We start from the raw sequence: 11598 nt of genomic DNA, 5'->3' as shown, positions 1-11598 counted from the left end.
CTACGATACAAGCTCTGAGCTTCTTAGCTGTCAACACACCTGGTTACATCAACCTACCTTTGGACACAGTACCAGACCGCGATTACTCAACGCCGACGTCCTGATCACGCTCCGATCAAGTACCGAACGCCCCCCTGCCTACACTATACTCTTGGGATAGATACGGAACGTCACACACAGCTAACAAACACCAGACATCTACTAGTATATGGTAGTATATTGTAAAAAAGCACGCGTACTCCAAACAGCTATCTCAATCACTACCAGACCAATAATCTCTTATCAGGTGGGGCATAGATTGTGGCTAATTTTCTCGGCGTATATAGTATTATACGACTCATGACCCGACCTTTTCTCGCCAATCATACATAATCAATTAAGCCATCTTCGTCGTCAGCGGTGATACCATGCAAGTCGATGGCGTGAAGCATGGCTGGCTTGCTAGCTTGGTGGGGAATGTGGCATGCCAGAGTTTGAAACCCAAAGTCAAAGTCGTAAGACAGTGCTCTCACAATGTAGACGCTTTCGTAGGCAATTGCATTGTTAGTGGACGACCGCATCCGTTGTAATGAAATCCTGATGTATATAAGAAGGCCTCATGCACCTTGATCATGACCGGCTTCCCTTCGTCCGCTCTCATAATCAACTTGCCTAACAACATTTAAACACCCTTCCATCTCATATAAGATCCAGATTCCCTTCCCTGATTCATCATGCCTGGTCTTGTTGTCCATCTCCAGCTCTTCCCAGCTGACAGCATCACCGCACTGTACGATTATCACTCCAAGATGCTTTTCCTCCATGCCTCGGGAACTCACGTGGACTGCACTCGAGGGATTCGCTTCTACCGCATGCCCTCCGACGACAAGCTGATTTACGAGCTTTAGGGCTGGGTGGGCCCCGTTACCCTCGGCGAGTCTCCCTACTCTATTATGGACAGCTTCTTTATCGAGTTCTCTAATATTGAGTCGACGCCTGACTTTATCATCGTCAACACCAAGAATAAGAAGGGTTGGGTCGTTCCTATCAAACCGCTTCTCAAGGACGGTCCTGGGCAAAACGTGATGCAGGCCGCTGCAAAAAACCAGGCTCCAGCCAGCAACGTCCCTGGGGTCAAGGCCGTCGTCGGCGAGCCGTTAATCGTTACCGGACTCATGCAGCCCTTCACCATCAAGCAAGCCAACTTGACCAAGCTTCAGCGAGCTGCCATCAACATCGTTTTCGACAAGAACTTCATCACTCTAGGTAATGCTGGCATCACCGCTGGCGAAATCGAGTGGACCTTTACCGTCAACATTGGTTTCAACCTCGTCAACATCAGTTTCAACCTAGTCAACACCCGTTCCATCGCTAGGCTCGACGGAAACTAGACGGCAATCATTCGAGTCCAATGGCTGGAACTCTTTCGGTCCCATCAACGTCATCCAGTCTCCAATTTTTCAGCGATCAATTCGTTTAGGTAGTTCCCTTGGATATTTAGCAGGCCTTTGGCATCTTCTGGAAAGGAGGGTACATGTAGAATTAGAAGCATGTTGGAACACCACGGCTTCAGGGAGTCGCGTGAGACTGGGAGGGAGTTCCGCCTGAAGCGGCAAGGGCTCGAGCCTTCGGCCAGCTAGACCGCATGAGGAAGCAAAGGATTGCCGCCGATCTTTTTCTGAGCTTTCCTGTTGGCTTTTGGCTTTCTGGCGATTTCGGGAGTGGCACAACGACCTTGAACTGTTTAGATATCGCTTGAATACAAGAAATGCCACCAATTTGAAGTTTGCACAACGGGTTCACTATCGACTTCCAGATAATTTACCTGCCGGCCCTTTTCGAACTGATGGCGAATCAGAGATGGCGTTGCGGTCTAGAGATAGACCCATCTGCTTGTCTTCAAAATGGGGCCCCGTTGAAAAAGCATCGCTCAGACGGCATTTGCCCATTTAGGGCCGCAGCAACTGCTGCTTCGCCGTGGCATCGTCGAAAACCCTGGACAAGCAGTCAACAGCATGGTCGTCACGAGACTCAGACATCGGCTTGTCGTGAGAAGTCTGTAAAACATGAGGATACCTTTTAAAGGCGGCAAGGACGACGTCGGACACCTCGGTGTGGAACCACGTAATCCCATCTTCCTACGAGTTCAATCGTTGGGATCTCTCGTTGGGTGTATTGCCGTGTTCTTGGAGCCTGAGAGAATCGTCCCCTTCTTTAGAGTGGAAAGCCCGAAAATCGGCCTGGGTCGCCTGATCACCCTGTATCTGCAAGTGAATGATTAAGTTAGTAATAGGTGGGAATGACCTTGTCCATATTCTAGAGCTTCCTGAGACCAAATGAGTTTCATGGCAAGTATTGGATGGGTGTTGTCCGATGAGCGCTGCGACTGACGATGACATTCTGATAGGTACTCCGTCACGTCAAAGAAATGAGAAGAAGAAGTAGCACAGCTCAAGTAGGACCAGGGCCGAGTGGTACATTTCTAGATAAGCGAGATATCAGCGGCAGCCTCTTGCCTGTTGGTCCTCTCGAACTCTTCCGCCTTCGCATTCTCCCAAGACCTGCCAGACAAGCCCCAGGGGCTGACCGCAAGGAAACACGTCGAGACGATAGTCAAGCAACCACCTGCCCCATAATGACACTCGGCAAAGACCTACTAGTGGGAAAAAAGTTCGGCAGATGTGATGTCTTGATCGGCGTCAAGTGCGGCGCGCAATGGTCTAATTTAATGGGTAACGGCTTGTCACTTGGCCTGAAGTGTTCGCTGATAAATGTCGTGACCGCCCACGGCAGTAACACACGTGACTTCGTATTTTTCCATAACTGAAGGTAGCTCCCCTGAGGTAATCTTTTTCCAGAAACAGTCCAGTCCCTCACTACGGCTTCCATGATGGCTGAAGAACATGAAGGGAATTCATACCCGATATCAGTCAAGGTCGGGAATTCGACTGCTGTCAATGCACTATTTAGCCCATTCAACTGACTGCTTTGTCTAGTTTCGGTTCAACGCAAACACGTTGTCTGCAGTAGGCGACTGGAGCGACAGCGAGCATCCCAACGTCCTGCGTTTGACCATTCTCCGATCTTCGTTTGATCAAGCCGTCATCTCGATCCTTTTAGCACTGCCCTATGCCATCCAAAACTTCGCTCGAGCCCTCGTCCCCGGCTACTTCCTTCCCCCGCGAATCGTTCTGAAGAAGACGAAGCCCCAACGGGACGACGAGTTTAACAACGAGGTGTGCATGTACGAACGATTGCGGCCGGTCCAGGGCCACCTCATTCCGATATGCTATGGACTAGCATGGTGTGACGGCACGCGGGCTTTGGTCCTGTCCAAGGTCAACAGGGTTCTGCCATTTGAGCAACCAGTAGATTCTCCATTAAATGCTGCAGAGTTTTGCCGCCGGTTGGAGGTAGCCTATGGTGAGCTTGGTACCTTCGGGCTGATGTATGGTGACCCAAAGCTAGATAATTATCTCCTTGTTGATGGCAGAATTGTTATTGTGGACCTGGAATCAGTAGAAGAGGGGAAGGAGGAGGGAGTGATTGAGCGCGTAATCGAGTCAAATGTTGAGTTTGCGAGGGATCGATATAGAAGTTATCTGAAGAGTCGACATATGCCGTGGTAGATGCTGGTCATATGAATGGATTGGCTTAATATAAGGATAATGTCGGAGGATCAGATCGAACGAGACTGTTCTCCCCAGGCACATATGAATCAATCGTCATTGCTATTGAATGGTGTTGCATCGAACTGATTGTTCGTTGTAACCAGGGCTTCGGCGCCTTTAGGTCCAGACAAAGGTGCTGAATTATCGGTTTTAGTGAAGCCAGGGCTGTGTTCCCTGCTTTTGTTGGGGTTTTTTGACGGATCCATACTAAATCGAGCTCTTCAGTTGATTGACAGACTGCCTTTTCGTTTATCCCTCAGACACAACGCCACAGCGTGATCAAATTAGGCAGAAACCCGTTGCTGGACAGCCCTCTTTAGGTGCTTTAGACTATCACTTGTCGGGGCGCAGTCGTGGCGTAGGAAGGTTAGTGTCAAATCGGCCAAGGCTTTTCCAAGGCAATACTTATAAGGAATCTGGCGGATCCATTCCGGTCAATCTCATCCGGGCAATTGTGTTCCAATTGATGCTGCTCGTGTTCATGATTGTCCCGCCCGGATCCGCCCGACCGGGCAAAAGAGGGGTTTTCTGACCCCCCATGTGACTGAGGTCAGGATATCAATGTATCAGAGGTTTCGTAATACAGGGTCATCCTTCAAGAGAATCCGTAGATATTAATAGCTGTAGCCTGCTCACCGATGCTATAAAGCACTCAGAGAAGCTGACATTCTCACCAACAATCTGTACTACTCATACCCTCTTGGACAAACTCTACAGCCCACAAACCATCATCATCAATCTTCTCACGACTCAAAATGTCGTCTCATACCGCCGACTTACCTCCCTACTCGGAAAAGTACCCTTCCAAAGAAGCATCGGCGCCTAGTGCCCCCACCGCCGCCAGTCGCATCGCCGGCAGCGTACAAACATGCTCGATCCGGGACAACCAAGTCGACTACCTTACCATCGTCCGTGATTCCCCCGGAAGATATCACATCTCTCTTACAGTCGACCCGACACCTCTATACCGCATCGAACTCGTCCCCCCGTCCACCAAAGTCGGCAATATCCAGATCTTCCCCGCATCTGACAGCACGCTTCCCGCCATCGCTGCCGCACGCCTGTCAGCCAACCACAAAGACAAAAGCCAGCCTTCAGCTACAATATGCACCTCCTCTCCCACCCAACCCGACGCGCTATGGCGTCCCGTAACTCGTACGGGCATGTTTTCCGTCGAGGATTACCAGACCGAGATACCGATCATCACGGTGCCTGGTCGAGCGGCGAAACCTCACCGGTTCTCGTGGCGGGCAGGCCCTCTTTCAGAGCCATTTTATCGGCTGTGGTGGGATGGTCCACTTCCGCTGGTGCCGACAGCAATGTTCATGCCTGATCAGAGGGGCTCGGAGTATGTGTTTGCGACGATGGCGAGGAAGGCTGCTGGCGGAGAGGACAATTTGGTCGAGATTAGGAGGGGAGGGGGTATGGATTTTGAGTTAAGTGTGATTTTGGAATTGTTTGTGATTCTGCACTTCAAGAATAAGCATTTGATTTAGGTGACGACGGGAAGTAGACATGTGTGTAATATTTTTATGTTGGTTTTGTTTTTGCAAGAGGCCTGAAGGGTACATATATCGCAATTTGAATCTTGTCAAAATGAAGGGCCAGCTTACTAGTCAGTGAAGCGCGAACCTTCACCCCTTATAGGATGGCGATTATAGTTCATAAATGTTGCTTTCGAATTCTCTCCGACCTCCTGCCTTCAGTTCTTCTTCCTCAGTAAGCGTCACGTTCTTACCCGATCGTCATGGACCTTCAACCTCAGGCTCGTGGGTGAGCTATAGCGAACTCTGTCATCTGGACCGTTGGTCACTGCTATCGCCCGACTTCAGCAGAGCCATTTGAGATTGAGGAACTAAGGCACATGGTTGTTATGATGTAATTGAATTCTCTCTGTCGAAACCATGATCCGTTGTTTTTGCCGAACACTCCAGACAGGAGCAATTTGACATCACAAGCCATCCATACGAATCCCCTCAAAAGGATTCTCTGCCTTCCCATCCACCAGCTCCTTCGCAAAGGCCTCAAACGACCGGGGAACAAAGTCGGGATATAGGTCACTAGCGTCAACGTATCCCAAGTACTTCGCGAACTCGGGCGAGTTGTCGCCGCGCACGAACTTGCTATAGGCATACTCCAGGCCCACGACAAGCATGGTTTTGTTCATGTCGGAGAAGTCGTGTCCAAATGATGCCTTGGTAGCGTCGCGGAGGGCGAGGAGCTGGTCAGCTGGCAACTAAATATCAAAGGAGTCAGTGTTATCCTTTCATTTATCGATCTAGGGTCAGGAACACTAACATATTGTCTCTCAATCTTCTCCCGTGAAATCTCCTCCAGCTTGGCAAAGACCTCTTCCTGCGATAGTAGCTCTCCGTAACAAAAGACATACTTATTCGCAGTTCGATCATCGGTTATAATCTTGGCAACATACGGACCGACATCGCGCAGGTCAGTAAGTGCAGTCTTCATGTCCGCGTTGCCCACAATGGTCACATTTGGAACCATCAAGCTGGCGTAATCCACACGTCCAGATGGGAGTGTCGGGAAGGAGGCTTGGTACCAGTATCCGACGTCGATGAATGTGTACGGGAGTCCGATTTTGCGGATGTGTTGGTAGACTTGTTCTTTCTACATTCAGGAATCGTTAGTTGGAGAAGGAAATCGAGATAGCTGATTGAAGTACATACCTCATCACGTATCCACATGACACCGCCGGGAGGGCAAACAGTGATGAAGGCACAAGGCACAAACCGTTTGACGCCTGCTTTCTTTGCCGCATCAGCGAGTGGGATCTGTTGGAGCTGCGCTTCTGGTGGAACGGTGCTGATGATGGTGTCTATGCCGGCCAAGATACCACCGAGCTGCGCGTCGTCGTTGATCTCGGCGACGTGAATCTTGACACCACGGTCTCTGAGCTTCAATGTAGATGGCTTGCCGTTTGATGCGGGGCGGATTATTGCTTCGACTTCCTAGGGATAGCGTCAACGCAGTGTACACTGAGACTGGGTAATGGGTATTGCTTCGCACCGTCTCGCCAGCTTTGAGTAGTACGTCGACGATGGTACCACCGGTACGCCCCGTTGCGCCCACAACTAAAACTCTTGGTTTCGTCATTTTCGTAGATGGCGTAGTAGAATTATTGGATTGGAGAAAGACTTGACTGTAGCTGGCGAGTTGTCCTTTGGACATTTCATGCACTCATATATATATATTCTGGCAGCGACAATCCCGGCGCGACACAATTCTCCGACGAAAGAACCAGCTCCACTCAGAAGAGCAAAAATGCTCCTGAATTTGCAGCCCCCTTGGCGTTATTGCAAAGTATTTGATTCGTCCAGTTTACTTGGCCGGCTCGCGCGACACGGAATTCCGTGCTCTCCTACACTGACCCCGCTAAGGTTTGTAATCATCTCCACGGTGGTCGGGGGCATTTAATGGTCGCATGATTTCTGAAGAGCACGGAATTCCGGTTCTTATATCTGAATTCGATCCGTTCATGTGATGAATTAGTTCAGCAAAGAGGGAGTATTTTAACAAACGCTACGACACTATGGAACACCAAGGCACGCTCACCTGTCCATTCTGCACCAAATCCTTCCACAGCAGTAAGTCGCTTCGGCTTCCTCTGAGCGTTTAAGCCATCTGACCGGACTCAAGAGAAGCAAAACACCCGCCACGTCCGGTACTGTCGGACGAAAGCCAAAGATGGCACCCTCACACGCCGGAGATGTTGCGTCGCCTGCATCAAGGCCAAGACACGCTGCGACATGGCTTTACCAGGATGCTCACGATGCGCCCACAAGGGTCTCCAGTGCCTTTACAAATCCTCCAAGGCGCCATCCAGCCTACCTGCCGGCCATCAAGTAGAAGTAGCCCTGTCTCACAACGAGCTTCCCAAGCAAGGCTTGGATGGCAGTCCTAAACATATTTCTATCGGACGAGGAACCTCTCCGTACGACTTGGGGCACCTCTTTGAAGGGAATAACTTCGACCACGCGCTTTCCACCGATACGTGGCCTGAATTGCAGTCGAATCCAGGAACTAACAATGCCAATGAAACCGCGCTCCCAGATGGCATGCTAGCCCTCGTTTCATCAGACCTCCTCTCTTGGAACGGCTCTTCCGATCCTTTCCTTGCACCTCAGATTGATAAAATTGATAATTTCAAGGATCGAGTCGTCTTTGGCAGCTTCCAAATCATTGCCCTTTCGCCGTCATTTGACTGGTTGGACACAGAAACTCTGTTGGCGAAGCGAGATCTGAAAGCAGGTCCTCTTGGCTCTACTCTCAGCCGGGCATATTGCTTGAGCATGTTGAGGTCCTACCCCGGAATTTTATGCCGCAATGACGGAACGCTCCCGCCTTTCATCCATATACAATCTCGACCGTCTACGTCTGTCGATAATCACACGGTGGCGTTGGCTGAACCGCTGGCGACCTGTAGCAGTATTATGCGGATGTACATGGAGAGATCTTCAGAGAACCTGGCTTTCATATGGAGGACTATTCAAGCGGAGTCACGGCGAATCAACGACGAGGTCGGTGTCATGTTCTGAATTCTTTGGATCGTATCTGAAAGACAGCAGTACTGGTTTTACGATACTTGGACTACACTTGCCTCTATCCAAGCCATGGCTATATACGTCATTGTAGGTCTACTAGACGACAACAGCGACTATGTTGCAGACAAACACCTCCTCGTGTCAATGCTTGAGGCAACCAGAGTTAGTATCATAAGCCGATGAAACAATTGAGAATGGCAGAGTACTGACATTTCCATCTTAGAGCCTAGCTGAGAAGCTTCGACCTAATGGCTGGATGTGCAATGGAGAGGTCCATGTTGGACAAATCCCAACTTGGGATGAATGGGCGGAGGCTGAGTCTCGCCGACGGTATTTGCTTCTCCGCGATGGTAATTTGTGGCCCAGTGAGCTGACATACACCCTTTCAAATTAATAGCACAGCGATACTTCTCGTCGTCGTCATGCACCTATTCAACATCGAGTACGGCCCAGGTCTGCCCCAATGCGGAGGCTTCGCCGAGCTGCCGCTACCCTGCAGCAAGACGCTATGGCAAGCGTCAGATCAAGCAACATGGGAAGCAGAGTATCGCAAGCAATACATGCGAGACGATAGCTGCGGCCGAAGCTTCAAGAGGATCCTGACATATCGAAACCTCTTGCAAGGCCAGAGCGACGCGACGAGCCCTTTGGGAACGGGGCATCTGGGAGAATGGTTTACTGACATGGACGACTTTGGGACGCTTGTGATGATGGCCGTCTCGGGACTGTAGTTTCTGAGTATGATTGATAGATTGACTGATTATATCACGTCTGGAGGGAAATGCCAAGAGGGCCTTGATATCTAGAAAAACAAATCTGTTTAAATGGAGATTTTAGTTTGGAAAATACAGATAAGAATTCTTAATTCACCTCTATAGAAGAGTGCATTATTCCATAGAATTAAGTTTGAATTTATGCAGGTGGATAATATCTTACGTAGAATGAATTAGGGGGGAATAAAACTTCAGATAGAAAATGAAAGTTGGTTTTCTGAAGAAGACAGAGTTTAACCCAGTATAACAGTCACCCCCTTTCAAACAGAGCTCATTTAACAGACATAATAGGTGATGTTAATTTAAAACGTACGTGGGGTAGCTACGTTTGACCGCCTAGTCTGGTGCTATACTATGACACTGTGTCTCTTGCTCTCTTAACCAGCACATCATAGCAGAATTCCACACAAAGCTTTTCCTGTATCGGAATTTGCGCTGAAACACCGCCATGAGGTGCCTGTTGAAGACACTAATCCAACCACAACAGCAAGTCCGACAAATAAATTAAAGTCCATTTCTGGTCAAGAAATCGAAGGTGACCTGGTAGCCAGCAGAAGCGTTGTTGTGGAGGGTAAAAGCATGGCCAGTGTTCGGCTGGATGTAGGACTCGATAGTAGCGGCATTGGGGTAAGTGATATTAGCAGCTGTGGCGTTGAATATTCCCTTGCAGTCACCGCCACAGATGTAAAAGTCAAACTCAGCCAGCATGTATTGTACTGGGGCTTTGAGAGAAGGGCCCGGGAGCTGCAGGACATGATAAGCAGAGGCGAGTTCCCCGACCGGGACCGGCTGCTTAATGGCATCTCCATATTCGAACATCTTCTTTGTGTACGCAGTGTGAGTATCGCCAGCGAAGAAAAGGTTCTGGATGCCACTCTTTTGGCACACAACGTAACCACTTGTTCGGCTGAAGGGGGGACGACTCGTGGCGGCGTAGTCAACACCCCACGATGCCATCCCGCTTTTGCCGAGGAATTGGTTATAAACGTAGCCGGTGATGATTGCTCCGTCAGTGAGGTCACCGTACTTGGCGATGAATGCGGAAGTGAGAACGGACCCAAAACTGTGTCCAACGTGTACGACCTTGCTTGGCTTTTCGACCTTGTTGAATGCTGCAACGGTAGGTTTTGCGCGTTTAGCGAAGCTATACAGGGTGCCATTGCGAGCCATCAAGGTGAGTTGTCGAAGTATTTCCACTTCCAGAGGCGCTTGAACCACATCATACGCGTCTGGTTTATCAGATTCACCAACTCCAAGGCGATCGTATGTGAAGACGGAATAGCCTTCCTTGAGTGTTGCTTCGACATAAGACAGTTTCTCTCGGTCCAGTTCAGGATCCCAATATCTGGAGTCGTAATGGACTCCATGAGTGGCAATCTGCAGAATGTCCTTTTTCTTGTTGACAGACTTGGGAACACACAACTGGCCATGGATGTTGAAGGTACCAGAAGTTGTAGTGTTCTTGATGACCCTCTGGTCGTATCTTGGAGTGCTCCAGGTATCGGAGTATATTGCCCAGGCTCTCGCTTCGATGTTGCTGTCCACCCTCGGTATGTCATAGATTGCGCTATCCGCGGTGGCAAACACTGGGATATCCAGCTGTTTACAGAATCCATGAGTTCGATTGAAGGGGTCGGTTCTTGCAGCCTTGCTGCCGCGACTAAGCAGCAAGAGCGCTGCGACGAGAAGGGAGGCCATTGCAGAGAAAGAACAGATGTTGTTGATGTTGATTGGGGAATGTTTTGAACAATGTTTGTCTGTTTAGAAATAGCAAATAGTGAGAGCAGGACCAGCTGTTTATATACACGCAGAGTGAAATTTGTTTCCATATCGATATTTCGAGGGACGCCTTCAAGCGAGAAAACTTGTGCTGACGCGTCTGCACCATCGATCACTGTCTCATACAATCGTCAATGAAATTGAGATGCGCCCATGTTTAGAGGCTGTGTCGGGTTGAATGAGTCGCAAGTCAGATTTTAGCACAACTACGGTACGTCATGAATGGTTTATTGAGCTGTTGGCCCGCCATAATGAGGTTGAAGAAATAAACCGAAGACGAACAGCGAAGTGATGATTTGGAATGCTCCCTAAAGAGGAAAGAGAAAGCGAGCGACTTATGCCAAGGCGGACTTTAGCACAGCTGTTAAGCTCTAGGGCCGACATAATGAGGCTATGGAAATGGACCCAAAGCTGAAAGCGAAATGGTGATTTGGAATCCGTCCAAAGAGGAAGCGACCGAGCAACTTCTTGGCCCACTCTGTAAATATGCAGCGGATGAGCCACAAAGACCGCGTACGCACGCCAATGCTTACTACTGTCGGAACTTATTTAACTCAACGCACGGTCCAGAATTAAAAGAGACGGCATTTGTTCGATGAAGAACAAAGAGGGGATAGAAATAATAATTGTGTGTATCAACGTGTTGTAATGATTTGATGGTGCTACGATTATATTGAAGGCTTGTGTCAAGACTCCGACACTGGCGATGCTTTTCGATGCTCTTCAATGTTGGCCTACGGAGCAGTGCAAAATGATGGAGCAAACACAATATTCCCTTGGCTTTCCAGTCGCGATTGTGCACTCAAATCTTGTTTTAGTCGCCAATTATTTGCC

General features: G+C 49.3%; 7 protein-coding genes across 7 annotated transcripts; 4 read left to right on the top strand and 3 right to left on the bottom strand.

Moving 5' to 3' along the window:
* The first annotated feature begins 635 nt into the window (after positions 1-635).
* Positions 636-1375, top strand: BGZ61DRAFT_469500 (uncharacterized protein). The gene has a single exon (XM_046247962.1). It carries the CDS (start codon positions 933-935, stop codon positions 1368-1370), a length of 438 nt encoding a protein of 145 aa, XP_046093281.1. The 5' UTR covers positions 636-932; the 3' UTR covers positions 1371-1375.
* A 628-nt stretch (positions 1376-2003) lies between these two features.
* BGZ61DRAFT_546006 (uncharacterized protein) lies at positions 2004-2683 on the bottom strand. Its single transcript, XM_046255321.1, has 2 exons — positions 2637-2683; positions 2004-2461 (listed from the first exon to the last, which is right to left on the bottom strand). Exon 2 carries the CDS (start codon positions 2376-2378, stop codon positions 2118-2120), a length of 261 nt encoding a protein of 86 aa, XP_046093280.1. The 5' UTR covers positions 2379-2461; positions 2637-2683; the 3' UTR covers positions 2004-2117.
* A 186-nt stretch (positions 2684-2869) lies between these two features.
* Positions 2870-3608, top strand: BGZ61DRAFT_542266 (uncharacterized protein; the record flags this gene model as incomplete). The annotated part of the gene is made up of 2 exons (XM_046255161.1): positions 2870-2914; positions 2976-3608. The coding sequence occupies 2 exons, from the start codon at positions 2870-2872 to the stop codon at positions 3606-3608; spliced, it is 678 nt and encodes a 225-aa protein (XP_046093279.1).
* Positions 3609-4311: 703 nt separating this feature from the next.
* BGZ61DRAFT_469498 (uncharacterized protein) lies at positions 4312-5332 on the top strand (the record flags this gene model as incomplete). The annotated part of the gene is made up of 1 exon (XM_046247961.1): positions 4312-5332. A coding segment is annotated over exon 1 (736 nt), but the record flags the coding sequence as incomplete, so codon positions are not given.
* A 269-nt stretch (positions 5333-5601) lies between these two features.
* Positions 5602-6764, bottom strand: BGZ61DRAFT_542264 (isoflavone reductase family protein; the record flags this gene model as incomplete). The annotated part of the gene is made up of 4 exons (XM_046255160.1): positions 5602-5886; positions 5949-6278; positions 6338-6619; positions 6678-6764. 4 exons carry the CDS (start codon positions 6762-6764, stop codon positions 5602-5604), a joined length of 984 nt encoding a protein of 327 aa, XP_046093277.1.
* Positions 6765-7200: 436 nt separating this feature from the next.
* On the top strand, positions 7201-8943 carry BGZ61DRAFT_595178 (uncharacterized protein; the record flags this gene model as incomplete). The annotated part of the gene is made up of 5 exons (XM_046256883.1): positions 7201-7255; positions 7308-8188; positions 8237-8374; positions 8436-8542; positions 8610-8943. 5 exons carry the CDS (start codon positions 7201-7203, stop codon positions 8941-8943), a joined length of 1515 nt encoding a protein of 504 aa, XP_046093276.1.
* Positions 8944-9262: 319 nt separating this feature from the next.
* Positions 9263-10683, bottom strand: BGZ61DRAFT_406601 (Alpha/Beta hydrolase protein; the record flags this gene model as incomplete). Its single annotated transcript, XM_046243159.1, has 1 exon — positions 9263-10683. The coding sequence occupies one exon, from the start codon at positions 10681-10683 to the stop codon at positions 9490-9492; it is 1194 nt and encodes a 397-aa protein (XP_046093275.1). The 3' UTR covers positions 9263-9489.
* Between the last annotated feature and the right edge of the window lie 915 nt (positions 10684-11598).

Source organism: Ilyonectria robusta (genome assembly GCF_021365365.1).
Source record: "Ilyonectria robusta strain PMI_751 chromosome Unknown BGZ61scaffold_106, whole genome shotgun sequence".
NCBI classification, from domain to species: domain Eukaryota; kingdom Fungi; phylum Ascomycota; class Sordariomycetes; order Hypocreales; family Nectriaceae; genus Ilyonectria; species Ilyonectria robusta.
Note: the sequence above shows the minus strand (reverse complement) of the source record. Positions and strands in the feature narration are given on the sequence as shown.